Source organism: Pogoniulus pusillus, chromosome 37 (assembly GCF_015220805.1).
Source record: "Pogoniulus pusillus isolate bPogPus1 chromosome 37, bPogPus1.pri, whole genome shotgun sequence".
NCBI lineage: Eukaryota > Metazoa > Chordata > Aves > Piciformes > Lybiidae > Pogoniulus > Pogoniulus pusillus.
This window is the reverse complement of record NC_087300.1, coordinates 931352-955828: the sequence shown is the minus strand read 5'-3', so window position 1 is coordinate 955828 and position 24477 is coordinate 931352. Positions and strand designations below refer to the sequence as shown.

Here is a 24477-nt window from a genome sequence, read left to right as displayed (position 1 = left end):
CGGGAAGAGGTGTGGTCTGCGCCCCCTGCGCCTGCGCACTGCGGAGCTGTGTCCCGGCGTGGCTGCGCCATGTCGCCGCGCAATGGTCGCCGCACCGGTGCTCACCGGGCCCACTCGCTGGCCCGGCAGTTAAAAACCAAGCGACGCCGCCGGGACCTGGATGAGATCCACGTGGATCTGCAACCCGAGAAGGCAGCTCGGCTGCTGCACCAGGAGCCCGACCCCGACCTGCCAGGCTGCGCCCAGTTCTACTGCCTGCACTGCGCGTGCGTGCGGCGGGAACCGGGGGGGGTCCCCGAGCCGGGGGGGGAGTCCCGGGGGGGGGGTCTTGTCCTCGGGGTGTGGGTACTGAGGAGGGAGGGTTCTGATCATTAGGGCATTATGGTGGGTCCGTGCTGGGGGGGATTGTCTTGGTCCTGCGCTGAGGAGGGGTTGTCCTGGTCCTGGCGGCATCTTTGACCCCTGGGAGGAGATTGTCCTGGTCCTGGGGGTGGTCACAGGCCCTGGAAGCAGCTTGTCCTTGTCCCAGAGATGGTTCCTGGTCGGTTGGAGGGAGTTGTCCTGGTTCCATGGCACCTAGGAGAGGTTGTCCTGGTTCCATGGTACCTAGGAGGGGTCGCCCTGGTTCTGAGGGGTCTCTAGCTTCTGAGCGAGACTAACCTGATGAGAGGGCTTCTGGCTCCTGACAGAGATCTCGTCCTGGTCTCAAGAGGGACCTTGGCCCTTGAGGGGATCTAATTCTAGTCTCAAGGGAGACTCTAGGCCCTCGGTTGGGCTCTCCCCAGCCCTGCTTCCATCCCGGGACGCTCTGACCCCCAGCCTTTTATCCCCACCCCAGGCGCTACTTTGTGGATCTGAACAGCATGAAGGAGCACTTCAGGTCCAAGGTGCACAAGAAGAGGTAAGGAGAGGGCTGAGAGATGTCCTGAGATGCTCCGGGCCCCTATGCCCTGCACTGAAGGAGGCTGCAGCCCCCAGCCCGAATTTCACCCCCGGTCAAGCAGAGGGTGGCATCGGTTCTGTGCCAGTCTTGTATTTTGGAGCTGGGGTGGAAGGCTTCAGCCCTCCTCTGGCCCTCCCCCAGGCTGAAGCAGCTGCGGGAGGCTCCGTACACGCAGGAGGAGGCAGAGCGCGCGGCCGGAATGGGCTCCTACATCCCCCCCAAGAAGGTGGAGGTGCAGACACAGCCGCTTGAGGAGGTCACCCCGATGGAGGCATCCAGCTGAACCCGGCGGGCTGAGGGCACTGCTGGCCCCGGGAAGGTGTCTGTGTCCTCAGCTCCGTGAGCACAGCTCGGCCCAGCGCAGCCAGCACAGTGCTGCCCCTGGCAGCCCTCCTGGCCGGGGCACAGCCGAGGAGAAGGAGCTGGCGAGCCCCTGGCTGCCCTCCCTGCCTGCCCCCCCTGCTGGGGAAGGGACAAGCTGCCTGTGCCCTCAGCTCTGCTGTGGCTCTGCACTCCTCTCCTTGCTCATAGAGGCTTTTAGGGCCTCTCTCCTTGTGTCCAGGCTTGACCCTGGTGAGTTGCCCATTAAAATGTGTCAACCAACACGCTGGCAGTGTGGAGAGTTCTCAGAGGGTGACCCAGGCCCTGGCTGGAGGGTGACAGCCACCTCTTGGCATAGAAGACATCTCTGTGTTGTGCTCTTCCCAGGCACACAAAGGGAACCATTGCCAGTGTCTGTGCCAGCCTCATCCCAGTGCTCCTGCCCTGGCAGGCTGGTACAGCTCCCTCTGCTTTGCCCTCCCCAGCCAACTGGCAGCAGATACAGAGCTGCTTTTTGGGGAGGGGAAGAGATGTCCTCTCCTCGAAGGGCTGGTGCCCTGTTCAGCCTCCCCACCTCGTGCCCACCAGCCTGGTGCTGCTCTGACCAGTCTGGTGACCCTGCCTCTGCCTGCCAGGCTCTCAGGGGCCCTTTGGGTGCCAAACCCACCACCCACTGCTGTGAATTCCGGCAGGGTGGGTCTTGCAAAAGCCTCAGACTGGAGGTTTGTCTCCTGCTGAGCTGGGGAGGGAGCAGCAGAAAGGCAGAGGGACCAGGCAGCTGTGCTTGTCAGGAGAGGGTTTATTTCGAGGGGAGACTCAGATTGGACAGAAGGGAGAAAGGTTTTACCCTGAGGGTGGGGAGAGCCTGGCCCAGGTTGCCCAGCAAGGTGGGAGATGCCCCATCCCTGGAACCATCCTCTGAGGAGCCTGCTCTAGCTGGGGGTGTCTGTGCAGGGTGCAGGGGGGGGTTGGACTGGATGAGCTTTAAAGGTCCCTCCCCACCCAAGCCATTCCATGATCGTTCTCTGATGCCAAGCAGCTTGCCCAGGTCCTCCGCAGCCCCTGGGGCACGAAGTGCTGCAGCCCTGCACTGGTTCAGTGGCTGGGGGGTGGGGGGGGAGGTCGCAGCCCCCATGCCAGTGGGATTTGCCTGCCCAGGAGACAGGTCGCTGCCTCCGTGTCCCCACATGCCCCCTGCCCAGCCGCGCCAGACTGGTCTGGTCCCAGCCCTCCCCACTGTTACCTAACGGCGCTCGGCACTGACCTGCTTTCTGCAGCCTGGGCTGGCTGCAGCCACAGCACAGTCCCCGTGGGGACGGGGGGGGCTGTGTGGCTGCCGGCAGGGCACTGAGGTACCCCCAGACCCCTCTGCTTTCGGGGATGGATGTGGCACGTGGCTCTGCCATCCTTCTGTCTGTCTGCTCGGGCTCTGTCCTTGTGGCCGTACCCTGGGTGCAGTCAGGGGCTCAGGGGCTGCTTTCTCTCTTCTCCATCGCAGTTGTTGATGCAGCTCCCAGAAGTGAGGGCAGAAGGGGACAGAGCTGGGTGCCCCCCAGCCCTGGGGCACGGCACCCGCTCGGGCATGGAGGGAAGGGCTGGGCATGGAGCCGCAACTGGCAGCTCCACTCGGGTGGGGGGCAGCAGGGGAAGGGGACCCTGGCACACCCCTGGGGATCATCCCTATGGCTCTGGGGGGGTCTTGGCAGGACCAGCCATCCTCCGGGCACTGTAGAAGGAGAGGCAGAGGCCGGCAGCTGCCAGCAGCAAGGCCAGGGGGGTCAGCAGCCGCTCCCCCGGCTCATTTCCCCTCCCTGCTGCCAGCTGCATCTGCAGGGGGAGAGAAGAGAGAGCACTGTGAGACCCCAGCCCCAAACCCCTGGGGACAAGGGGCCCGCAGCAGTGTCCTGAGCAACCTCATCACACCCAGATGGGTGTAAGGGTGATGGGAGCACAGCCGAGCCCCCCCCCCGCTGTCAGGGGTGCTTTTGGGGTGCTCCATGTAGTGCCTGTGGGACCCCACCAGCAGCACCCTCGCTGTGACTGGAGCCAGGGCACGGCCGGGCATGGCTCCCACGGCCAGCGGCTCCGGTGGGCAACGCGGGCAGGCTCCCAGGGGTCCCCGTGGGCTCCCCCACCCCTGCTGCCCTCTTACCTGGAGCAGACGGAAGTACCCCGGGGTCAGGCGCCGGGGACGGATGATCATGGCGCGGCAGGGAGCAGCAGGATCGGGCCCAGGGAGCCAACAGAAGCAACGGGGCCGGGGTGCCCTACGCCCCGAGCCCCCCACCCCAACCTCCGCGCTGGGGGTCCGGCGCTGTCGTCCGCCTGGCAGCCCCGCGGCCCCCTGGCAGAGGGCAGCTCGCAGCGGGCGGGCGCGGAGCAGCTGTCAGCCGCGATCAGTGCCCAATGCTCCCCCGAGCGCGCACGGCGGGGCGGGGGGGGACGGGCACCGAGGCGCGGGCGGGGGGGCCGGGGCCAGCCCAGGGCACGTTTGGGCTGTGGAGAGCCAGGCCGGGCCGGGGCAGCAGCTCCGCAGGCCTGCACAAGAGTTGCTCTCCTGCCTCAGTTTCCCCACCGGTGAAGGAAGGGGTCAGGGATTGTGCCTGGTGGGACCCCAAAACCCCCAGGGGGTGGGCAGGAGGCTGAGCAGACTCCCCTCAAGCTTTCCCGGGAGGCTGCGTGGACAAAAATTGCGCCCCTGGGCTGCTGGGGGCGCACCCACTGGTGTCATGAGCTGCGTCAGGACTCAGCCCTGGCTGCGTGCAGCGGTTTGGGGGGCACGGGGGGGCGGACACAGCTGAGGCCTGAGTGAGCTGGCAGCGGCGATGCTGCCTGGGCGGGTCTGGTTTCCCCGGGGGGGTTTCGGCAGCAGGTGACTCAGCGGGGTGCGCCCTGTGCGCTCCGGGGCCGCGCTGGGCGGCGGCAGGGCACCGTGAGCGGCACCCGGGAGCGCCAATGGGGCCGGGCGCAGGTGTGCAGCCGCTCCCGGCACGGTTCCGGCCTGGCCGCCATGGAGCCCGTGGGTGCGTGGGACCCTGCGCGGGTGGCTGCCTGGCTGCGAGGTGAGGACCCCCCCCCCCCCGACCCTGCCCCCAGCATCCCCCCGTGGCTCCAGCGTGGGATCCTGGGGTGGGTTTTGCACACCCTGGGGGCGTGTGCCTGGCCCGGGGCGGCTGCGGGTGGCAGCTCTTTGTTGTCGCACCGCCTTGTGCCCTGGAGGGGCCTTGTGCCCCCCCGGAGGGGGCAGTCCCTGGGTCTGGTAGGTGGGGGGGTTGGGGGGGAGTGTGTCTGGGCTGGGACCTGCCAAACTTGTTGCACAGCGAGGTCCCACCCGGCAGGCAGGTGGCACTCCCTGGGGTCACCCAGGCAAGGGCCAGCAGAGACACTGCTGGGGGGGTGCTGGGGCCCCCCGGGTGTGCGGCTGGCACTAGGGCAGAGCTGTGGCAGGGCTGGACCCGGCGGTGCAGGGATACCCCTTCGAGGCCTGGGGGCTGGCCGGGCCGGAGCTGCTGGGGCTGTCGGAGGGGGCTCTGGAGGCGCTGGGCGTGTGCCAGCTGGGGCACCAGGAGCTGCTGCTGGAGGCCGTGGAGCAGCTGCGAGCCCTGGTGAGTGCCAGCACCCATGGGCGCCGCGGGGCACCTGTGCTGAAGGGGGGTGTGGGCGAGCCGGGGCACATGGGACAGCCTGGGGACATGAGGGCACTCCGAGCTAGAGGGCAGGATGTGGGCACACCTTGGGCTGACTGAAGGTGGGGATGCTGAGGCACCCTGGAATGGATGGGGGGGACGTGAGGGCACCCTGGGCTGGAGAGGGAGAATGTGGGGGCACTTTGGGGTGGGTAAGGGGCAGGTGCAGGGGAACCCTGGCGTGGATAAAGGGGGAGACGTGGGAGCACCCTGGGCTCGGGAGGGTGGCACAGGGGCACCTCGAGTGGGATTTTAGCTCACCCTGCCTTAGGTGAAAGGGAGGACTTGGGGACACTCTGGAGCCCCCCAGTGCCCTCCTGCCCCCCACTGTCCCTGTGCCCCTCGCAGGACGCGGGGCTGGCGAGCACCAGCCTGCGGACGCTGACCGAGAGGCTGCAGGAGCTGGCGCAGGGCATCCAAGACCTCATCCTGAGGGGGGCACCTGCAGGGGCTGACCCCCACCCGCCCTCCCTCGCCCTCCTCTCTCGTGTTGTCGACTTGGTCGGTGCTGCCAAGGGGCTCTTCTCCTGGCTTAGCAGGTCTGGGGCAGGTGGGGGGCACTCATGGGTGCTGGGTGCCCCCTGGACCTGGGGCTGAGCTGTCCGTTCCTGCCCCCCCCCAGGTACCTCTTCTCCACCCTCAACGACTTCTCGGCCAGCCAGGACATCGTCCTGCTCTGTGCCCAGCTGGCAGAGGCGCTGCAGGCGGTGGGTGCCCAGGGTGGCCACGGTGGTGGGCATGGTGTCAGGGGGGAGCCAGCTGTGTGCCCTCCTGCCCCCCAGAGCTCTGCCTGTTGGAGCAGGGGGCGAGGAGGGTTGTTGTCTGGGGGGGGTCCCCATGGAGACCCTCAAGCTAGGATAGAGAGAGGCTGAAAGCTCTTATCTTGTGCCCCAGGACTGCCCTGCAGCTGAGAGGGACAGCAAGATCCTGTGGATTGTAAGTGCTGGGCGAGGAGGGGGTGGCGAGCATGGGGGGGAGCCCAGTGCTGGCAGGGCTCCCACTCAGCCCCCCTCACTGTCACCCACAGTGCCAGCACATCGTGGGCATCTGCGAGAGCATGGTGGGCTGCAGCCCCCCAGCGCTGCTGGACTGCAGGGCTGTGCTGCAGCAAGTGGGGCTGCAGCGGCTCCCTGGCCCCCCGGGCAGCCCCCCAGTGTCCCCCCACACCCCAGCGCTGCCTCTTGGTCTGTGGGGGAGCCCCCCGGCATCCCCTGGCACCCCGACGCTGCCCACCAGCCCATGGGCTAGCCCCCCAGCGTCCCCTGGCACCCCGACGCTGCCCTCTGACCCCCCGGGCACTCCCCCACCGCTCCTTACTGCCCCGCTGGTGAGTCCTCAGTGCCCTCCAGTGCCCCCGGACCCCCCCAGCACGCCCTGCACCCTGCTTACTCCTCCCTCCTACCCCTCTTAGGGCCTCGAGGTCACCACTAGCAGCTCCTGCCTGCACTTTGTGTCTGCAGCCACTCCAGAGGTGAGTGGGGGCTGCTCCCCCGAGTCTGGCACCCCCCACTCTGTGCCAACCTGTTCCTCAGTCACTCCTTTTAGCACCTGCCATGGGCAATTCCACCCATCCCAGCTGCAAGCAGCCTGCCTGGGTCCCTGTTCCACCCCATCCCGGACCCTGGGGTGGTTGCCTGCAGCTGAGACCCAGCAACTCATCTCATGAGTGAGCACGGCCTGGGCCGCGGCGGGACGCCCCCTGGGCACCCCCATCCCACCAGCTGCTCCAGCTGGTGCTGTACCGGTTCAGGCTGCTGGTTAATGGTTAACCCCCACCAGTTCAGCCCAGTCGGGAGAGCTCCCGAGTGTGGATTAGCTGGGTGGGGAGGGGGCACAAGCACCCTGGGCCGGGCACCTTAGTCCCACCCTGCCTCTGCCCCAGGCCCTGGCTGCCCACGGGGGCCGCATCCTGCCCGGAGATGAGATCGTGCAGGTCAACGAGCAGGTGGTGGTGAGTCGGGGAGGGAGCTGCTGGCTCCGGCAGTGACCTTGTGGGGGTGGCGCTGCAGGGCTGGGGGGGACACGAGGGGTGGGGGCAGGAGGAACTGGGGGCGACACAGGAGCTGCTGCGGGGAGGATTTAGAGGGAGGTAGCTGAGAGGATCCGGGGGGATGCAGAGGTTGCAAGCTGCAGCTGGGAGGGTCTGGGGGGGACAAGGAGGGTGCAGCTGGAAGGTTTCAGGTGCTTGGCTCCTGCAGCTAGAAGGATCTGGGGAGGACAAGGAGGGTGCAGCTGGAAGGTTTCGGGTGCTTGGCTCCTGCAGCTGGGGGGGACATTGGAGCTGTGCTCTGCGGAGTGCCAGGAGCTGTGGCAGGAGAAGTTCTGGGGGACACAGGAGCTGCTGCTGGGGAGGTTTGGGGAATGCGATGCAGAAGCTGCTGCAGGGGGGGGCGCTGGGGGCTGTGGGAGGTTGTGGGGCTGGGTGGCCGTGGGGCTGGGGCCGTGTCACTGGTGTGTGGGTGCAGGTGGGGTGGACCCACGGCAACCTGGTGAGGAAGCTGCGGGAGCAGGCGAGAGCAGTGACCCTGGTGCTGAAGAGGATCCCCCTGCCCCTGCCCAGCTCTCCGCCCTCTCCCAGGCAGCAGGTGAGTGACTCCCACCCCGCACTGGGCTGTGCTGGGGAGCAGGAGGAGTGTTTGGAGCCATCTCCCATCCCGGGGGTGGTCCCTAAGGCTCCGGAGGACTATGCTGGGATGCTCCATCCACAGCTCCCAGGTGCGCTTCTGGACACTGCGGATCGTCCTGGCACCAGGAGCAGCGAGTGCCCGGGCAGCCCTGTGTCCCTGACCTCCAGGTGAGCCCCAGCCCCTGGCACCCCCTGCCTGGGCAGCCTGCAGCTGTTTGGGTGCAGCCAAGGCCTCTTCCCGGACTTTTTTTGGGGGGGAAAGGTGGCAGCAGCTGCCTGGGAGCCGCCTGGGAAGCGTCGGTAGGGAGAGAAGAGCTCAGCGCCTGTGTTTGTAACTCATTCACTTGGTAACGTTCAGTGGGGCTGGAGCTATTTTTAGCCATGACCCTTCTCCTCTCCCAGAATGGAAAGGAGCTGGGCAGGAGCTGGGCAGGAGCTGGGCAGGAGCTGGCAGGAGCTGGCAGGCTGGGCTCAGACCCTGCTGGGGAGCGTGGAGCCGGTCCCAAGCCACCACCACCTCCAGCCCTGCTCCTCCTCAGGCAGGGAGATCTGTGGGTGCTGGAGCCCTGGGACAGGGCCCCCATGGTGGCCAAGGAGGGGTTTGGCTTAAGGGATCCATTCCCTTCTCTGCAGTGCTGCTGCCGACCTGGAATCGGGGCCGGACTCTGCGCCAGACCTCGGCAGCGAGGAAGAGGACAGAGAGGACGAGAGGGGCGTGGGGCTGCCCGCGGCGGCTGCGGGGGAGCTGCTGAGGCTGCCTGGCTGCGGTAGGAGGGGAGCGGGGTGGGGGTGGGCATGGGCTGGTTTCTGCCCCCAGGATGGGAGGCTGGAGCCGCATTCGTTGTTTGCAGGTGTGCAGGAGGAGGCACCGTGGGAGGCTGGCACCGCGTGGGGCACCACACCAGGCACCCTTGCTCTTGCAGGACCTTGCCCCACAGAGCTCAGCTCCACAGTAGCCCCCACGGCAGAGGCTGGGGGTGCAGAGCACAGCCCTGGGGAGGTGAGAGCTGCTGGGACAGCAGTGCTGAGCCTGGCAGTGGGCATCGGTGGGGCCCATGTGGGACTTCATGTGCCACCTGAGCCAGGAGGCATCCCTGGGGTGGGTTCCCCCTCTGAGCTCGTTGCTGTGGGTGTGCAATTTGGGGGTCCCCAAGGGGCTCTGGGTGGTGCTGGACGGTTCAGCCAATGCTGCCCTGCCCTCACCTCCCTGCACTGCCTCTAACTGCTCATCCCTCTCCTCCCAGGGCAGCCCCCAGACAGGACGCAGACCTAAAGGTGAGCAGGACCCTGCCAGGCAGGGCTGGGGCACACTGGGCTGAGGGCTGTCCTGGGCCCTCTGCCCTGCTCCCCTTTCCCTGACCCCCCGTGCCTGTGCCCGCGCTGTGGCTGGCAGGAGTGGCGACCAGGCTGAGCCGCCGGCGGGTGTCCTGCCGGGACCTGGGCCGGGTGGACTGCGATGGGTGGCTCCTGAAGAAGAAGGACCATGGAGGCTTCATGGGCCAGAAGTGGAAGCGGTGCTGGTTCGTGCTGAAGGGCCACACACTCTACTGGTACCACCACCCCAACGTGAGTGGGGCTGCTGGGTGCCCTCAGCCCTGCCCCGGGGCAGCAGAGGCAGGCGGTGAGCACAGCTCCTCCTCCCTGGCAGGATGAGAAGGCTGCAGGGCTCCTCAACGTGGCCACCTACGACCTGGAGAGCTCAAGGGAGCAGAAGAAGAAATAGTGAGTGGGGTCTGTCTCCCCATGGACCTCCTGAGTGGTGGTAGAGGGGAGGATGCTGTCCCAGGGGCACGTGCCAGTGAGCCCTGCTGGGTACCACCTGCATGTTCCTGAGGTGATGGTGGGGGTCTCCGTGGGGCTGGTGGGGGTCTCCATGGGGCTGGTGGGAGCCTCCTAGGGCTGGCAGGACCTGCAGTATGGGATGCCCTGTGCTGAGGAAGACCTGCACTGTGCTGCTGGTGTCAGCTGGGCCGTGGCTGAGGGCTGGAGCATCTCCAGTGCCAGGGGAAGGCCCAGACCCCTGGGCTGGGGTGGGCTGGGAGTGCTGAGGTGCAGGGGAAGCCGGGTGGGGGCTTGGGGCTGGTTCTGGGTAGCCCCAGCAGCAAGGGCAGCTGCCTGCCTGTGCCCCTGCAGCGTGTTCCAGCTGTGCCATCAGAAGTACAAGCCCTTTGTCTTCGCTGCAGAGACGCTGGCTGACCTGAGCATGTGAGTGACACTGGGTGCTGCTGCCACCCCCACGCCAGGCTGCCCCTGCCCTCTGCCCCTGCCCTCTGCCCCTCACCCTCTGTCCCTCACCCTCTGCCTCTCCTTTCTTCCCCCAGGTGGGTCAGTCACCTAATAACAGCCAAAACCAAGTATGCCCTGCCCCAGCAGTCAGTCCCAGACAAGGAGGAAGGTAAGGAGAGCTTCCTGAGGTGGGAGATGGGCTTGGTTCCCCCATGGCAGGTGGGGAGCTGTGGGTCCCAGTGGGTCAGCCATGGCTGCTCTGACAACTCCTGCATGAGACTACTGAGAGCTTTGCCTCTCCTTTGGGGAAGACAGGAGAACTGTCTCCTGAGAGGCTGCCTGGGGTGAAGCTGAGTCCCAGGAGGGGCTTGAGGAGCAGCCTGGGGCTGCCCACTCCCTCTGCTCTCACTGTCTCCCTCCATGGCCTCCAGACTGCTACAGTGAGACAGAAGCTGAGGACCCTGATGATGACTCCCCCAGGCCAGGGTGTGACTCGGTGAGTGGCCCTAGGGGGCCAAGGAGGGGACAGAGGGGACAGAGGACCCTCCTCTCACCTCTCATCCTGTCTCTCCTTCAGCCAAAGAGGAGGTTGCCAAACACCCTGGAGAAATCGCAGCTCCTCTGCGGCGGTGGTGAGCCCAGCAGCACAGCCAGCAGCCCCCAGGGCAGCCCCCGGGCCTGCTCGCCCATGGGTAGGTGCTGGGAGGTGACATCTGTCACCCTGTCACCTTCTGTGCACCCTTCAAATCGAGGTCAGGGCCACCCTCGTGTGCGAGTGTGGGTGGGGGCCGGGGAGAGGGGCTCCGAGCTGTCAGCCACGCAGCGTCTGGGGAGCAGCAGCCCCCACTGCCCCTTTCCGGGCAGGCTCCCATGCAGGGGGTGCCCCACGGGGGGCTGGAGGCTGCTCCCTGCTCCAGTGTCCCCTTTGGTCACCCAGAGCCTGCTGGGGAGGACCTGGAGTGCCTGATGAGGTGCCTGAAGCAGGGGGGGCTGTCCCTGCTGGGGCGGCAGCGGTTCCTGACGCAGGAGCAGTGCCGCAGGTCCTTCGTGCGGCGCAACAAGAACCCCCACATCAACGAGAGGGTGCACACCCTGCGGGCCCTGCAGAGCACACTCAAGGTGGGAGCATGCAGACCCCTGCCCCCCCCGAGACCCCTGCCCCCCCGAGACCCCTGCCCGCGGGCAGCCCCCCCCGAACACGTCCAACAGCTGAAGGAGTTGTTGGAGTGGGTCCTGAGGAGGGCCCTGGAGGTGAAGACAGGCAGAGGTTGTTCAGCCTGGAGAAGGCTCCAGGGAGACCTTAGAGCAGCCTCCCAGTGCCTGAAGGAGGCTCCAGGAGAGCTGGGAAGGGACTTCTGACAAGGGTTGGGAGTGGCAGGAGAAGGGGTGATGGCTTCAGCCTGGAAGGTGCTGGATTTAGGTGAGATGAGGAAGAAATTCTTCCCTAGGAGGGTGGGGAGGCACTGGAAGAGGATGCCCAGGAATGCTGTGGAGGCTCCAAGCCTGGAAGTATTCAAGGTCAGGTCAGGTGGGGCCCTGAGCAAGCTGGTCTAGCAGGAGGTGTCCCTGCCCACGGCAGGGCGTTGGAACTGGATGACCTAAAGATCCCTTCCAACCCAAACCGCTCTGTGCTGTCCCCTGGCAGGCCAAGCTGGCGGAGCTGCAGGCTTTGGAGCAGCTGCTTGGTGCTGCTGCACTCACTTCAGAGGCGTTCACACGCTGGAAAGAAGAGCACCAGGAGCTGTACCAGGAGCTGCAGGAGTGGTGGGCACCACGGCAGGGCCAGGACAGCAACGAGGGGCTCGAGGCTGAGCATGGCCCCCGCAGAGAGGCAGCTGAACCCTGACACTGCTCTGGCACGAGTCCTTGCTGGCACAAACCAGGGTGCTGTGGGAGCTGAGTGGGTGCTCTACCTGTGCTGGGAGAGCTCAGGGGTGATGAAGATGTTTGTGAGGGCTCAGCCCCCACTATGGACTTGCTGCAGAAGTGGTTTCTGCTTCATCCCCGTGGAGGGGACAAGTGATGATCTTGCTTCTTTCAAGGACATTTTGCCTCAGCTGCAGGGTGGCCACAGTGGCTCTTCCCTGGAGGAACATGTGCCTGCCGTGGTGCTGCCAGCCCGGGGCTCTCCTGCTGCCAATAAACCGCCAAGGGAGGCTGCTCCTGCTGTGGCTGTTCTTGGCACTGCACTGACCCTGCGGTGACAGCTCAGGCATTATGGCATTCCCTGGCACTCGTGGCCTGGGGGCCCAGGGCTGTGCTCTAACTGCACTACGAGGTCGGGAAGGGTAGGGAAGGTGTCCCAAGGAGGGTTGGAGTCATCTGGAGGCTTTGTGCAGCTCACGAAGGGCAAGACAAGAGCGCGGGGCTGAAAGATGGGGGAGATGTGGTCAGCATGGAGAGGGTGAAGGGGTCTTGCCCGACGTGGCCGGGCACAACGAAAGGCTGCTCTATCGCCAGAGGCCGGGGCTGGCTGGGGAGGAGGCAGCGCGGGGCGCGGGCCGAGCTGGCTTAACCTCCCCAAAGGCGCCAGGCCAGGCCAGGCGCCCCCCAGGCTCGCACCGTGCTCGCTGCCGCCACCGGAACGCTGCACATGCAGGGGACGGGGAGCGGCGCCGCCGGCAGGCCCCGCGCTACGGGTGGCGACTGCGGACAGTCTTCCTCGCGAGCAGCCGTTGCTCTGTCCGCGAGGCTGCGGGGCGGGGCTCAGCGCTCCGACAAGCCAATGAGAAGGGGCCAGGGGCGCGGGCGGCGCTCCCATAGGCTGCCGGGCATGGCCCTTCCCCTGCTGCGTCACCTCCTGGCCGCGGTAACGGTCGCGGCGCGCGGGGCGGCGGCGGCGGAGGCAGGTGAGGGAGGGTCGGGCCCGGGCCGGGGCTGCCTGCGCCGGGCCTCAGGGACGAGCCTTGGCCTGGGGCAGCGCCCCGCCTGCGCTTCCTCTCGGTGAAGCCATCTATTCCTTCTTCTGCGTTCCGGGCAGCTTGGCGGCTCCCTCTCCCGCCCAGGGACCTGCCTTTTCCCCTCCGGAGCCGGCCCCTTGCGTCAGGGCTGCGCCTTCCAGCCGGCTGGGCTCCCTCCCTCCTCCGCACTCAGCCACCTTGCCCTCCCTTCCCTCAGTCCGAGTCACAGGTTCCCCTGGCCCCTTTAAGCAGGCGAAGGGCGCCCTCCGCACTCCGCCTTCACTCCCCCTAGGTACCCGCCTGGCTCTCCCCCTCCTTCGGGTACAGCGCTGCTCCCCCTCTCCGTGTACCCTGCCGCTCCCCTTCCTCTTCCTCCTTCGTTATCCCTTACTTCGCACGTGTCCCTTCCCAGCCTCTCTGCAGGGCCTTGCCTTGTGCCTGCTGCTGAAAGGAGGTGGTCTGCAGGGCGCTGCGTGTGCTGCCGGGCGGGGGTATGTGCTGGTGGCAGAGTGGTGCTGAGCGAGGTGGGAGTGCTTGGGTTGCTTTGCGTTATTTCGAGGGCTCAGGTTTGAGTTTCTCTGTTAGAACTGCCTGGCTGCAGGCCGGAGACAGCTTTCAGCTGCCAGTCTCCGAGACGTGCTGCGGTTAAATGCGGTAAGCACCACGTTAGCTGGCACTGGTTTGTTTCTCGGCTATGAATGAAATGCTTCGGGTTCATTAGGTGTTGTGTTCCCGGCGACTCCTGCGTTTTCGAGAGTTAATGGTTCCTCTGAGCTCTATGAATCAGTTAAGCCAAAAAGGGAAAAACCTCTAAGTGCTGCAATCGAGGATTTAGTGGAGAGAAGCCTTGAATTCCCCCAGGGAAGCCTGAGAGCTGCGAGTTCCACTGCCGTGGACATTCACTGCCTGGAGCAGTGTGGGAAGCAGATGAGCGAAAGCAAAGCTGCGGATAGGTAACGATTGCCATTTATGGAGCAGCAAACGTTGGCGTCTGTGGGGCTGCATCGTTGCATGTTGTTGCTCGGTGACCTCTGCAGAGGGCAGGAATGGGCTGCTGGGGAGACTTGGAATGTTTTAGGCTCTACAAGCAGCCTGCAGGTGCCATGGTGATGGAAGCACCGTAAATAACTGCCGTGGCCCTGCCGAAGTGCTGCACACCTGGGCGGAGTGCTGCCAGCAGGAGCTCTACTCGTGCCTCAGGCATGAGCGGAACCTACAGCGACTGCAAAAGGAGGCTTTAAACATCACCTGTGTGCTGCTGGGAGAGATTCTTGAGAGGAGATGCTGATTAAACATGAACTGTTGTGTTACTCTGAATAAGCAGCTGCTGCCTGTGTACCCTTTGCTTGGTGGTGGGAGCAGGGTTTGGTTTCTGCTGATTTAAGAGGTGATTCTTGTAATTTGTTGCCTTGCAGCTCACTGGGTAGCTAAAATGGCTGCTCTTGAGAGGCATCCAGACCTGAGGCTCCAGCAGAGCAGCCCAGCAGGTAAGGAGAGTCCCTTCTTCAAAGCCCTGCTGCTGTCAGCTCCTGTTTCAGTCTCTGAGAGGACAAATGGCCTTGAGAAAGAGCTCTTTGCCAAAAGCTTTTGATTAAAACCCCTATGTCTTATTGCTGTGAAAGAAAAGGGCAGGGAATCTTTGGCTGACAAACCTCTCTTGAGTGCTAACTGGCAAATCTGGAAGAGCTCTTAGCAGGTAATGCAAAAAGGGATCTTTACTTCTGCTGCTCTTTCTAACCTGAGTAGCAGAGCATCAGGTGTGGGGGTCACATCTCTGAACTTACCCAATGGGAAATTGGCTTCCTGCTTTTGCATCGTGACTCCCACAAGAGGATTGTTTTATTTTCCAGTCTCTTGTGCTTGCTGCCATTGCCTTTTGCTAAACATTTCTGTAGCAACAATCCAGGGAGCCAAGCAAGGCTCACTCTGGGCTGTGGTGGCAGGGATAAGTAGATATGGTTCAATTAGGTGCATTAAAAGGCTTTTTGTTCTGTTGTCTGAAACCAGCATCCCTGCCTCTTTCTCTCCAGATCCCAGCACCATCAGGAGGAGTCATTTGGAGACTGACTGGAAGACCCCCACCTTGTCTGCCAAGTGCCAGAGCCGTGTCAGTGTGGCTGACAGCAGGGATGGGGGCATTGGGACCTCCTGCTCGGGCAGCACAGAAGGTGATGGTCAGCATGAGATCAGTGGCAGCCAAAGGCTTTAGCTTCTCTTAGGCTCACAAACATTGGCCAGCCTGAGGCCCTGCTGAGTGTTTGTGACCTTCCCTGTTTTGGTTGGAAATCACTCTCAGGGTCATGGAGTCCAACCATTCCCTAAGTCTGGGGCTGAACCATGGCCCTCAGAACCACATCTCTGCCTCTTAAACTCCTCCAGAGATGGGGATTCAGCCACCCCCATGGGAGGCCTGTGCCAGTGTTTGAGAACCCTTTCAGTGAAGAAATGTCTTCCAGTAACCAACTGGAACCTCCTGTGGTGCAATTTGAGGCTGTTTCTTCTTGCCCTGTCACTTGTTACCTTGGGAAGGAGACTGCTGCTCCTCACCAGCACCTCAATGTCTTCCTTGTAATGAGGGGTCCAAAACTGAACCCAGTACTTGAGGTGTGGCCTCACAGTGCTGAGCAGAGGGAGACAATCCCTGCCCTGCTCCTGCTGCCCACACCACTGCTGATCCAAGCCAGGATGCTGGTGGCCTTGCCCATCTGGGCACAGGCTGGCTGGTCTTCAGCTGCTCTTGGAGCCTTGTTGCTGCTTGCTGAGGCTGAGTTGCAGCAGGGCCAGCTGGCTGCAGACCCCCAGCCTGGAGGTCAGCACTTCAAGCAGAAATGTTGTCACAACCCTGAGCGTGTTCAAAGAAGTGATTGCAGCATCTGCACGTGGCCTCTGGTCAGGACTTGCAGCTCCTGGTAGTGACACTGGGGTTTAAATTTAGGGACTGTCAGAGGAAATGGTACTGTGCCTTCTGTCTGCCAAGGGGAACATGCTTGCCATGCTGGGTAGCACAGTGTCCTCTGCAGCTCCAGGGCACAGCCAAGTAATGCCCACAGATATTTCTCCTCCCTCCCTGCTTTTGAGGAAGGAGTTTTGTGCCTTTGTTGTGGTAGTTCTGCAGTTTGATGGTCTGTGCAGGATCTCTTTCGAGGTGGATTTAGACTGATACAAATAATAAAAAGGCTTTTAGTAAAGGTGCTTTGGGGTTACAGCCAGGTGGAAATCCTGACAGTCCTGATGGATTCAGGAAACACCAGGTGAGGATGGGCCTTTAGCCAAGACCACGAAGAAAACAAAGTGGTGTGCCAGGAAGAGCCTTGGAATTGCTGTGATGCACGATGTCTGGGGACAAGGAGTGGGCACAGGCACTTTGCTGTTTGCCTTTCCCAGCTCTTGCTGTTGCTGTATTGAAACCTGAGCCTGGCTAAGAATAACTCTGAGTTTCCACGTAGCCAGGTTTGGTGCCCGTCGGGCAGGACAGGCTCACACTGCCTCCGCCCTGCTCCGTCTCCTTTCCTGTGGCAATAAGGGAAGAGCCTCTAGGAAGAGCTCTTTTGCTGCAGTGTTCTGGAGGAGTTTGAAGGTCGTCTGCTTGGTGGTCTGGCATTCAGCTACATTTGAAGCTCATCATGGGCTTAGAGAAGGCTCCAGTTAGCTTTGCTTTACGGTTCAGAGGTGCTGAGCCATGGATGGGCAGAACAGAAGCAAGGTCTCAGTGCTCAGCTGAGTAAGTTTCAGCCTTTTTATTCCATTCAAGGGACTTGATTTCTAAACCTATAGAAAGATAACCTCGTTGCTTCTGAGTTTCTCTGCTGTAATCTTCAGAGGTGGTAAATGTCTGCTGAACTAAACTTGGCTTCTCCCGGTGGTTGAGTGGGGTAGGAGAATGTCAGCAGGCTGCTGCAGCTTGAGGTGAGGGGAGCACAGGTTTGCCTTGGTCTTGTGGCTGCTGCTCTTTAGTTCATATTCAGGGGGAAAAGCTTTGGGTTTGAATATTGTTTTGGCTGCTGTTGTCTGAGTGTTGCAGGGTTGCAGCTTATAGCATCCCTCTTCTTCTTTCCCTAGACTTCTGCAGTTCCAGTAACAGTTCCTCATTCCAGCCCATCAAAGCCCAGGTCACCATCCCAACAGCTCATGTCATGCCTTCTACACTGGGTACCTCGCCCTCCAAGCTGTGTCCTGCAGGAGACCAGAGCTGTTCCCAGGGCACTTCCAAACCTGCTGTGCCAGGATCTGCTTCTGAACACACAGGGCTCACGAGAAACGGAGAGTTTAGTGCTGGGAAGCCTCCGCAGCTGCCCCCCAGGGATCTGTTACGTCCCTACAGGACTACAGGGGAAAATGGTCTGGGGCAAGCCTGGCATCCTGTGTCTGATCACATGAGGACAGAGGACACTTGGAAGTTTGACACCCCTGCCATTGAGCGCACCCTGAACCAGTCTCTCTTTCTGGACACGTTGTGCACTGACCCTCAGCGCAGGGTCCAGAGCTTCACTCCAGGCTCTGGGGCGGCTGAGGCAGGGAGGGACCATTACAAGGTGCTGCCAGAGAGCAAACAAGCGGCGAACGGAGCCTGCGAGGCGCAGGCTGCGGCGTGGCCGAGCGGCAGCAGGCTGGCGCCGCCAGGACTGCAGACCAACAGCTTCTTCCCCAAGCCTGTGAGCCCAACGCCTCGGGGGGGCTGGGGGCCCGAGGGCTGCGCGCTGCATCCGCACGAGAGGGGCTGCGAGCTGAGCGCCTGGAAACAGCAGCTGGAGAAGGTGCGGCTGCAGGTGGAGCAAATGCAGGTAGGGAGCTGCCGGAGGGGATGTGAGAGGTCCCAACCCTTCCTCGTCTCTTCAGCTGTGAGTCATTGTCTTGGGTCTGTGCAGCAAGAGGGGAAATGCCTCCTGCTTCTTCCTGCCTTGCAGCAGCCTCAGCACCATGAGGTGACCTCTGCAGTGTGATACAGCTCTGCACAGCAGGGCAGACCGAGAGGTGAAGTATCCTGTCCCCTGGAAACTGGGGAGGAAAGCATGCCAGGAAGTCCTTCAAAGCCTCTGGTCTCGTTCTGCTCTATATATAGTGCAAGGAAAAAGCCTTTATCTGGAAAGGTGCAGCAAACAGCTGCAGTTTGTTAGCTGGAAGCAGTTTGGGGCTCACCTGCCACCAGCTGCACCATAACACAGGAGCTGCTCCCAGCACAGGGAGCTAAAATTGTTTGGTAATCTCCATTTGTGCTTGGGCAAAGTTTGTTCTTGGACATCTACAGGGACTGAAATAGCTCTGTCCTGGCATGCAGATGAGCACACAGGGTGCAAAATAGCTCTGGTGATGTTGCAATTAACCCCCGTGGAGCACAAACTTCTCCCTCCTCGTTTTGTCTCCCCTTTCAGTTACAAAACGGAGCTGCCTGCCACCATCCCTCCATGTACTCTCCTTCGCTGCCTGCACCTGATCCAGCCCAGTGGATCAATATCCTGAACTCCAATGAAAACCTGCTCAAGGAGAAAGAGCTTCTTATTGACAGGTGAGAGCTCGAGGGGAGGAGACCTCTTGCTCTCCACAACTTCCTGGAAGGAGGTTGCAGGAAGGTGGGAGTTGGCTTCTCTCCCAGGGAACAAGTGATGGGACAAGAGGAAATGGCCTCGAGTTGCAGTGGGGGAGGTTAAGGCTGGACACGAGGAAGATGCCTGTTAGTGCCTGGAGCCTTAGTTGGCAGTGCTTGTGCTGCTCCCTGCTGAGTGCCTGAGACCCTGCTCTTTTCCAGGCAAAGGCAGCACATATCCCAGTTGGAGCAGAAGGTCCGGGAGAGTGAGCTGCAGGTTCACAGTGCCCTGCTGGGCTGCACAGCCTCCTACGGAGATGTCTACATGTTGAGAATGCAGGTAACTGAGTGCAGCAGACTCAGCTGCTCAGGGCCTCATCCAGCCTGGCCTTGAACACTCCCACAGACTCCCTGGGCAGCCTGTGCCAGTCTCACCACCCTCCTACTGAAGAACTTCTTCCTCAGCTCCAGTCTAACCCTGTTTTGCCTCAGCTCCAAACCATTCTCCCTTGGCCTGTCTCAGACACCCTCACAGAAAGTCCCTTTGAAGCCTTCCTGCAGGATCCCTTCGGGCGCTGGCAGCAGCTCTAAGGTCCCCTTGGAGCCTTCTCCTCTGCAGGCTGCACAGGCCCAGCTCCCTCAGCCTGTCCTCACAGCAGAGCTGCTGCAGCCTTTGGCTCATCTTTGTGACCTCCTCTGGCCTCACTCCAGCAGCTCTGTGTCCTTTGTTGGTTGTTGTTTGGGATTTAGCTGGGGTCACACTGCAGCTGCTCTGCAGCTCACAGCTCTCCCTGGCTGGCCCTGTTGCAGGAGCTGCAGCGGGAGAACGCTTTCCTGCGGGCACAGTTCACAGAGAAGACTGAGTCCCTCAGCAAGGAAAAGATTGAGCTGGAGAGGAAATTGGCTGCTGCAGAGGTGGATGCAAAGCTGATCCGGGAGTCACTGAAGGAAATGATGCAGAAACATGCAGAGGAGCTGAAGAAACAGGAAGACAGGGTAAGGTCCCAGTGCTGGCGAGGGGTTGAACTGGACAAGCTAAAGTCAGTGTAGTGCTCAGGTGAAGGTTTTCTGCAGTAGTATTTTCTGATCTCGAGGTGGAATTCTCTGCTTTCTAATCACAAACCCTTCCTCCTGCACTTAGAAGTGCTGCTTCTAGCTTGTAAAGCAGCAGCATGGCACTTGTCAGCAGGGAAGCAGCAGCCTGTCTCTGAGCAAAGGCACTGCTGGGTTAAGGTGGTGATGCATCCATTACAAAAAGGGGAATGTGTGGCAGAGGGCTGAAGAATGGGCAAGGGACTCTAGAAACTGACCTTGTATGCAACTGATCCCACAGGTAAAGGGACGAGACAAACACATTAATAACCTCAAAAAGAAATGCCAAAAGGAATCTGAACAAAACAAGGAGAGACAACAGAGAATCGAGACTCTGGAACGCTACCTGGCTGACTTACCCACTCTTGAGGACCACCAGAAACAGGGTCAGAAGGTAAAGCCTCCTCTGCCTTCTGTTGAGAGCTCTTCACATACTTGCTCAGGTGACTTTTCATGCAGCTGCCTGAGTAAAGCTGTGGTCTGGCCTTTTCCAGAGGAGGAATGCTCTGAGCTTACAGCTTCATGGGTGGTTATAAAATGGGCATTGCAAATGTAGCTGAGGCATGGGGTGGGGGTGAAACCCTGCTAGGAGGTGTGTAGAGCCCTGTGATGCTCTTTGTTACAGCTGAAGGAATCTGAGCTGAAGAGTGCTGCTATGCAGGAAACAGTGCTGGCACTGGAGGCAGAGCTGGGAGATGTCCGAGCTGCTTGCAGGGAGCAGGAGGTGCATCTGGAAAACCAAAAACAGAAGGAGCTGGAGCTGCTCTCCACAGTGCGCAGGTGAGGCTCAGCAGGGTTAAACTGCCCCGGCCAGAGCAGTGCCGGCTCAGCACAGCCTCTGTGCCTCCGGTCACAACCAGCTTACTCTGCACTGTGTGGTCACATTCTTTGTGCCAGGGTGGGAGCAGCAGCAGCAGATGGCTGACAGGGGCCCCTCTTTGTCATCAGGGTTTGTGTCCCCAGGTTATTGCTCTCAACCAGAACTTGCAAACTGGACCTGCACAGCCTCTGAGCAGCCATCATGGCCAGTGCCAGGGCTGTGTCCAGAGAAAGACTCCTCTTCAGTCCCAGCCCTGGCAGCTTGCAAGCTGGGATGCAAACAGGGCAACACTGACAGCTGATAGGGAAATCATTTGCCTCTTTCTGTTGTCTAGTGAGGGAACCACCCTAAGCCAAGCTGCTTTTTCCCATGGTGCTGTGCTCATTTCAGCTTGCAGGACAAGGTGCAGCAGTGTGTAAAGAATGCAGAGAGAGGACCTCCTGCCCAGGATGGGGAGAGACAGAAAATAGAAAATGAGTCTCTGAAGAAAGAATGTGACTGCCTCAGGAAGGTAACAGCCTGTCCCAGCTGGGAGCACATTGTGCCTGCCCCGAGGCACAGCAGGCACTGAAAAGAAGTCAGGGACTTGAGCAGTCCCCACTGCAGCTAAGCAGCAGTTCCTGGAATTCTAAAGTGAGGTTTGAAAAGCTGCTCATGGTGTGATAACCATGAACTGCTAGAGTGAGACTGAAGAGAAGCTGCAGAATGCAGAAGGGAGAGGAAGACCACAAGAATGCAACTTCTCCTGTCTTTGGTGCTTGGGATGGTGCTTTGGTTGGGTGCCTTTTCTCAGGGAATTGAAGTTCATTGCCAACAGAGATGAAAGCAGAGGGGACAGAGATGAGGAGAGGGGATGCTGTCCTGCTGAAGGAGAAATCTTGGTGGTGTTACTGAGTCTCTGGCCAGTTCTGATGCCTCTGCTTTTGATTCCAGATCGTGGAGAAAAAACAGAAGAAGATGGAGCAGTTGTCCCTGCAGATAAAGGTGAGAGGTGACTGCAGGGGAACCTAGGATTGAGTCTGCTGTGAAGGGAGTTAGACTTGACTGCTTTCCCATGGTCTGTTCCAGAACCTGGAAGAACAGGTGGCCCAGGAGGAGGGGACAAGCCAAGCTCTGAAAGAGGAGGCGATGAGAAGAGCAAATGCACTGCAGCAGCTCCAGACTGCAGTGAAAGAGGTCAGAGCAGGAGCCTGCAGAGTGCCTGAGGAACGATGAATTGTCTTTAGCAAAGCACTTCCTCTGCAGCCAGCAGCACAACCTCTCTTGCTTCCTGCTAGTCATTTGCCATGTCTGTGCTCTGGAAGGAGCTCTTCTGCTCCAGAGCAGGAGAAAGGCAGTTCCCCGTTCGGGAACTTCAGCTGGGGCTGTGGGCCTAGACGGAGGACGCTGAGCTTGCCAGCTGGGGGCAGCAGGGTGGTGAGCAGGAGTCCGAACTCCAGCCCTGCTCTCAAGCCTTAAGCAACAAGCACAGTGGCAGCCCTTGAGGGAAGGGTTAGCCACTGCTGGGGTGAGTGGCTGGGACATGACCTCCTGGAGACTCGCTTTGCTGCAGCGTGGCTCGGCAGGGACAGCTCCTGGCTCGGATGGGGAAGCTGAACACCGACACTCATCTAGGGAGGGCCTGGAGGGGGTGATGTGAACCAGCTCCTCCTGCCCTGCCTTGAAGTGTCCTAGTTCTGCCCTGGGTGAGCACTGAACTGCTGTGTCCTTTTGTCCAGCTTTCAGTGCAGAATCAGGACCTGATCGAGAAGAACCTGACCCTGCAGGAGCGCCTGCGGCAGGTGGAGCTGACGAGCCAGCCCCTGCCTGCCGAGACCGCCTGCCTGGCCCAGGAGCTGCAGGCAGAGCTGGCCAGCTGTCTCCAGGACCTGCAGGCTGTCTACAGCATCGTCACTCAGAGGGCTCAGGGCAAGGATCCCAACCTCTCTCTGCTCCTGGGAATTCACTGTAAGTGATGGCAGAGCCCAGCCTGTGTCTGCGCTGCAGCAGAGCTCAGCACCTCCTGTATAATGCAGCATGGAAGGTTCTCATCTTTCTGGCATCCTGACCCTTAGCTCACTGCATGCTGCAGGAACTAAATGTCTGTGCTGCAGCTGCAGCAGCTCTTCTGCAAATGTGTGTTTGGTTTTTCTGGCTTGTTTGCAAGTGTGTGTGTGATGCTGGGTCAGGGCTGCCTGTGAGCTGACTCCCTTCTCTGGCTCCACAGCTGTGCACTGCTCTGCCAAGGAGAAGGACAACTTGCTGAGCCCTGATGGACTTGCAAAGAAACTGGTGGAGGTAAAAGAGCTTCACAAAGAGGTGGAGGACTTAAGGACTGCAATATCTGACAAATATGCTCAGGACATGGGAGACAACTGCATCACCCAGTAAAGTGCACTGCCCAAAGTAAGGCAGGAGAGGAAGACTTGAAACCCTCAGGGGTGTAGAGGTCCTACAACCCCAAAACCTATTCAGCACTTTACCATCCCTTTGCTCGGGTACACAATGTGTGACTTAACCAGGCCCTGGGAAATCAGGGGGGTCCTTCCCAGGGGTGTTTGGCTGCTGACTGGAGTCGTTCAGGGCTTTGGTGTCAGGGTTTGCAGTAGTTTTGATCTTGTAGAATGTGTTTTGTGCTGTGCTTGCTGGAGCTAGTGTGGTCTCTGAGGCTGGGAGATGAGTTCTGAGCTGCCTTCCAGGCGTGTCAAATGCTGAATGTGCAAACGTGGCAGTTAAAATCATCACTGAAAGGAAATGTATGGCCTGGCCCCTGGTAGGTTTCTCTGTGCAGAGCCTGTGTGACTTGCAAGACCAGAGGATTGTCAGAGTGTGCAGGAGGTATCTCTGGGCTCCAGAGGTGAGCAGGTCTGCCAATTAACACAGGTGCTAATTACAGCAAGGTGCTACAGGCTCTGCAGATGCTGTGCTCTGCTCTGGCTTGGATGTTTGTGCTCGTGGAGCAGGACCTGCTTTCCTCGGGTGATTGTGACCAGAGTCTTCCAGTAACTGCCAAGGGTTGGGCAACGAAGTAACACTAAAAGAAGCCTCTGAAAACTCTCCCCCTGAGCACTAACCCCAGAAGCCTTAAGCCTTTTATCCCCCCCCCAGCAGCACTCTGTGGGGATGATTCAGGCAGCAGAGGAAGCAAAGTGGTGCTGAAATGCCTTAATGTGCTGGAGAAACCTCCTGTCCCAATGCTGCTTCGTGCCTAATGCATCTGTTGGCAGGGTGAGGAGCTGCTGGTCCTTCTAAGTGACCTTTAGAGCCATAGCAGATTACCCTGGGGGGCCTCAAATGTCCTTGCACCCCCAGGGCCCCTGCTGCAGGCCAGCAGGGAGATTGCCTCTGCTTGGCTCTTTTCTCGATGGGAGGAGTCCGTTCCGGTCCTGGCAGGGCAGGATGAAACAGCTGGATCCAGGAGCTGCTCCTGGTTCCTGCAAGGCTCAGGTTTGTTGTAGCCTTGCCCCTGGTGCTCTGCAACTCCCTGCCCCTCTGTTCGATAATGGGGGCTGCTAAATCAGCATGGGAGGTGGTTCACATCAGCCCCTCCCAACCTTCCTGCAGCTTCACTGTGCTGAGCCTTTGCTTCTGGCAGTGCAGAGGAGGCAGTTTCTTGTTTCAGCTTGGAGCAAGAGGTATGGGGGGGGGATACTCCTGGAGCTTCTGCTGCTTGGTTACTCATGGTTCACCCTCGGGGCTGTTAGCCCCAGGTTTGGGAGAAATGCTTTTGTTACTGCTCTGCGGTTCCAATTTCAGACCAAATCTGTTCTGTTCCCTGTGCTTTGGCCACTGCTGGTGATGGCAGCAGCAAACTGGTTGGCTTTGGTGTCCTGAGCTGGGCAACCAGCTCTGCCCTCTGCTTTTTCTATCTGGGGTGTCCCATTTCTGGCTGTTCCTGTTCTTAGGTTGCTGCTGTCTTGTTCTGTGCTAAATGTGGGCCAAGGCCATTTTCCTGAAGCGGTTTGTCCTGACGCAGGGGTGCAGAGCACAGGGTGACAGCTGCTGCCCTGCAGGTTCACAGGCTGCCCTTTAGCACCGTCCCCTTGCCCTGCATCCCCTTCAGGGTATGGCTCCAGCTCCCGGGTGCTGTGCACGGGTGGCTGCAGGAGCCCGGCTGAGAGCATCCCCTCCTCCTCCTGCGAACCCGGACCCTTCTGGCGAAGGTGGGGATGCCGCCCGGGACACCCTGGGCCTTCCTTTAGCGGGGCAGCAGGACCGCGGTCCCCCTTCGTCCCTCCCGGTCCCGGTGCTGTGTCCCTGGGCGCGGTGCGTTCGCGGCGGCCTTTGTCCCGTTTGTAGCGGGCGTTTGGAATATCAAATAAAGCTGCTCTGGCTCCTCTCGTACCAAGCCGTCCCGTGGGGA

General features: G+C 60.9%; 3 protein-coding genes across 5 annotated transcripts; all 3 read left to right on the top strand.

Moving 5' to 3' along the window:
• The first annotated feature begins 13 nt into the window (after window positions 1-13).
• Window positions 14-1546, top strand: ZNF593 (zinc finger protein 593). Its single transcript, XM_064172416.1, has 3 exons — window positions 14-266; window positions 839-901; window positions 1085-1546. The coding sequence occupies exons 1-3, from the start codon at window positions 70-72 to the stop codon at window positions 1224-1226; spliced, it is 402 nt and encodes a 133-aa protein (XP_064028486.1). The 5' UTR covers window positions 14-69; the 3' UTR covers window positions 1227-1546.
• A 2715-nt stretch (window positions 1547-4261) lies between these two features.
• On the top strand, window positions 4262-11969 carry CNKSR1 (connector enhancer of kinase suppressor of Ras 1). The gene is made up of 21 exons (XM_064172434.1): window positions 4262-4326; window positions 4712-4869; window positions 5299-5489; window positions 5573-5657; window positions 5845-5886; window positions 5978-6277; window positions 6362-6421; window positions 6833-6901; window positions 7416-7535; window positions 7659-7744; window positions 8210-8343; window positions 8428-8576; window positions 8821-8851; window positions 8970-9142; window positions 9225-9298; window positions 9710-9781; window positions 9898-9971; window positions 10234-10298; window positions 10380-10494; window positions 10740-10921; window positions 11448-11969. The coding sequence occupies exons 1-21, from the start codon at window positions 4275-4277 to the stop codon at window positions 11646-11648; spliced, it is 2433 nt and encodes an 810-aa protein (XP_064028504.1). The 5' UTR covers window positions 4262-4274; the 3' UTR covers window positions 11649-11969.
• Window positions 11970-12569: 600 nt separating this feature from the next.
• CEP85 (centrosomal protein 85) lies at window positions 12570-24458 on the top strand. 3 transcript variants are annotated; one of them, XM_064172387.1, is made up of 14 exons: window positions 12570-12651; window positions 14118-14189; window positions 14733-14870; window positions 16762-17483; window positions 18072-18205; window positions 18446-18563; window positions 19034-19219; window positions 19557-19709; window positions 19941-20095; window positions 20526-20646; window positions 21069-21119; window positions 21204-21311; window positions 21854-22082; window positions 22342-24458. In XM_064172387.1, the coding sequence occupies exons 1-14, from the start codon at window positions 12576-12578 to the stop codon at window positions 22503-22505; spliced, it is 2427 nt and encodes an 808-aa protein (XP_064028457.1). In that variant the 5' UTR covers window positions 12570-12575; the 3' UTR covers window positions 22506-24458. The 3 variants fall into 3 exon arrangements, with proteins under 3 accessions (XP_064028457.1, XP_064028458.1, XP_064028459.1); XM_064172388.1 differs by lacking the exon at window positions 12570-12651 and adding an exon at window positions 12659-13356; XM_064172389.1 differs by lacking the exon at window positions 12570-12651 and adding an exon at window positions 13424-13655.
• Window positions 24459-24477: the final 19 nt, after the last annotated feature.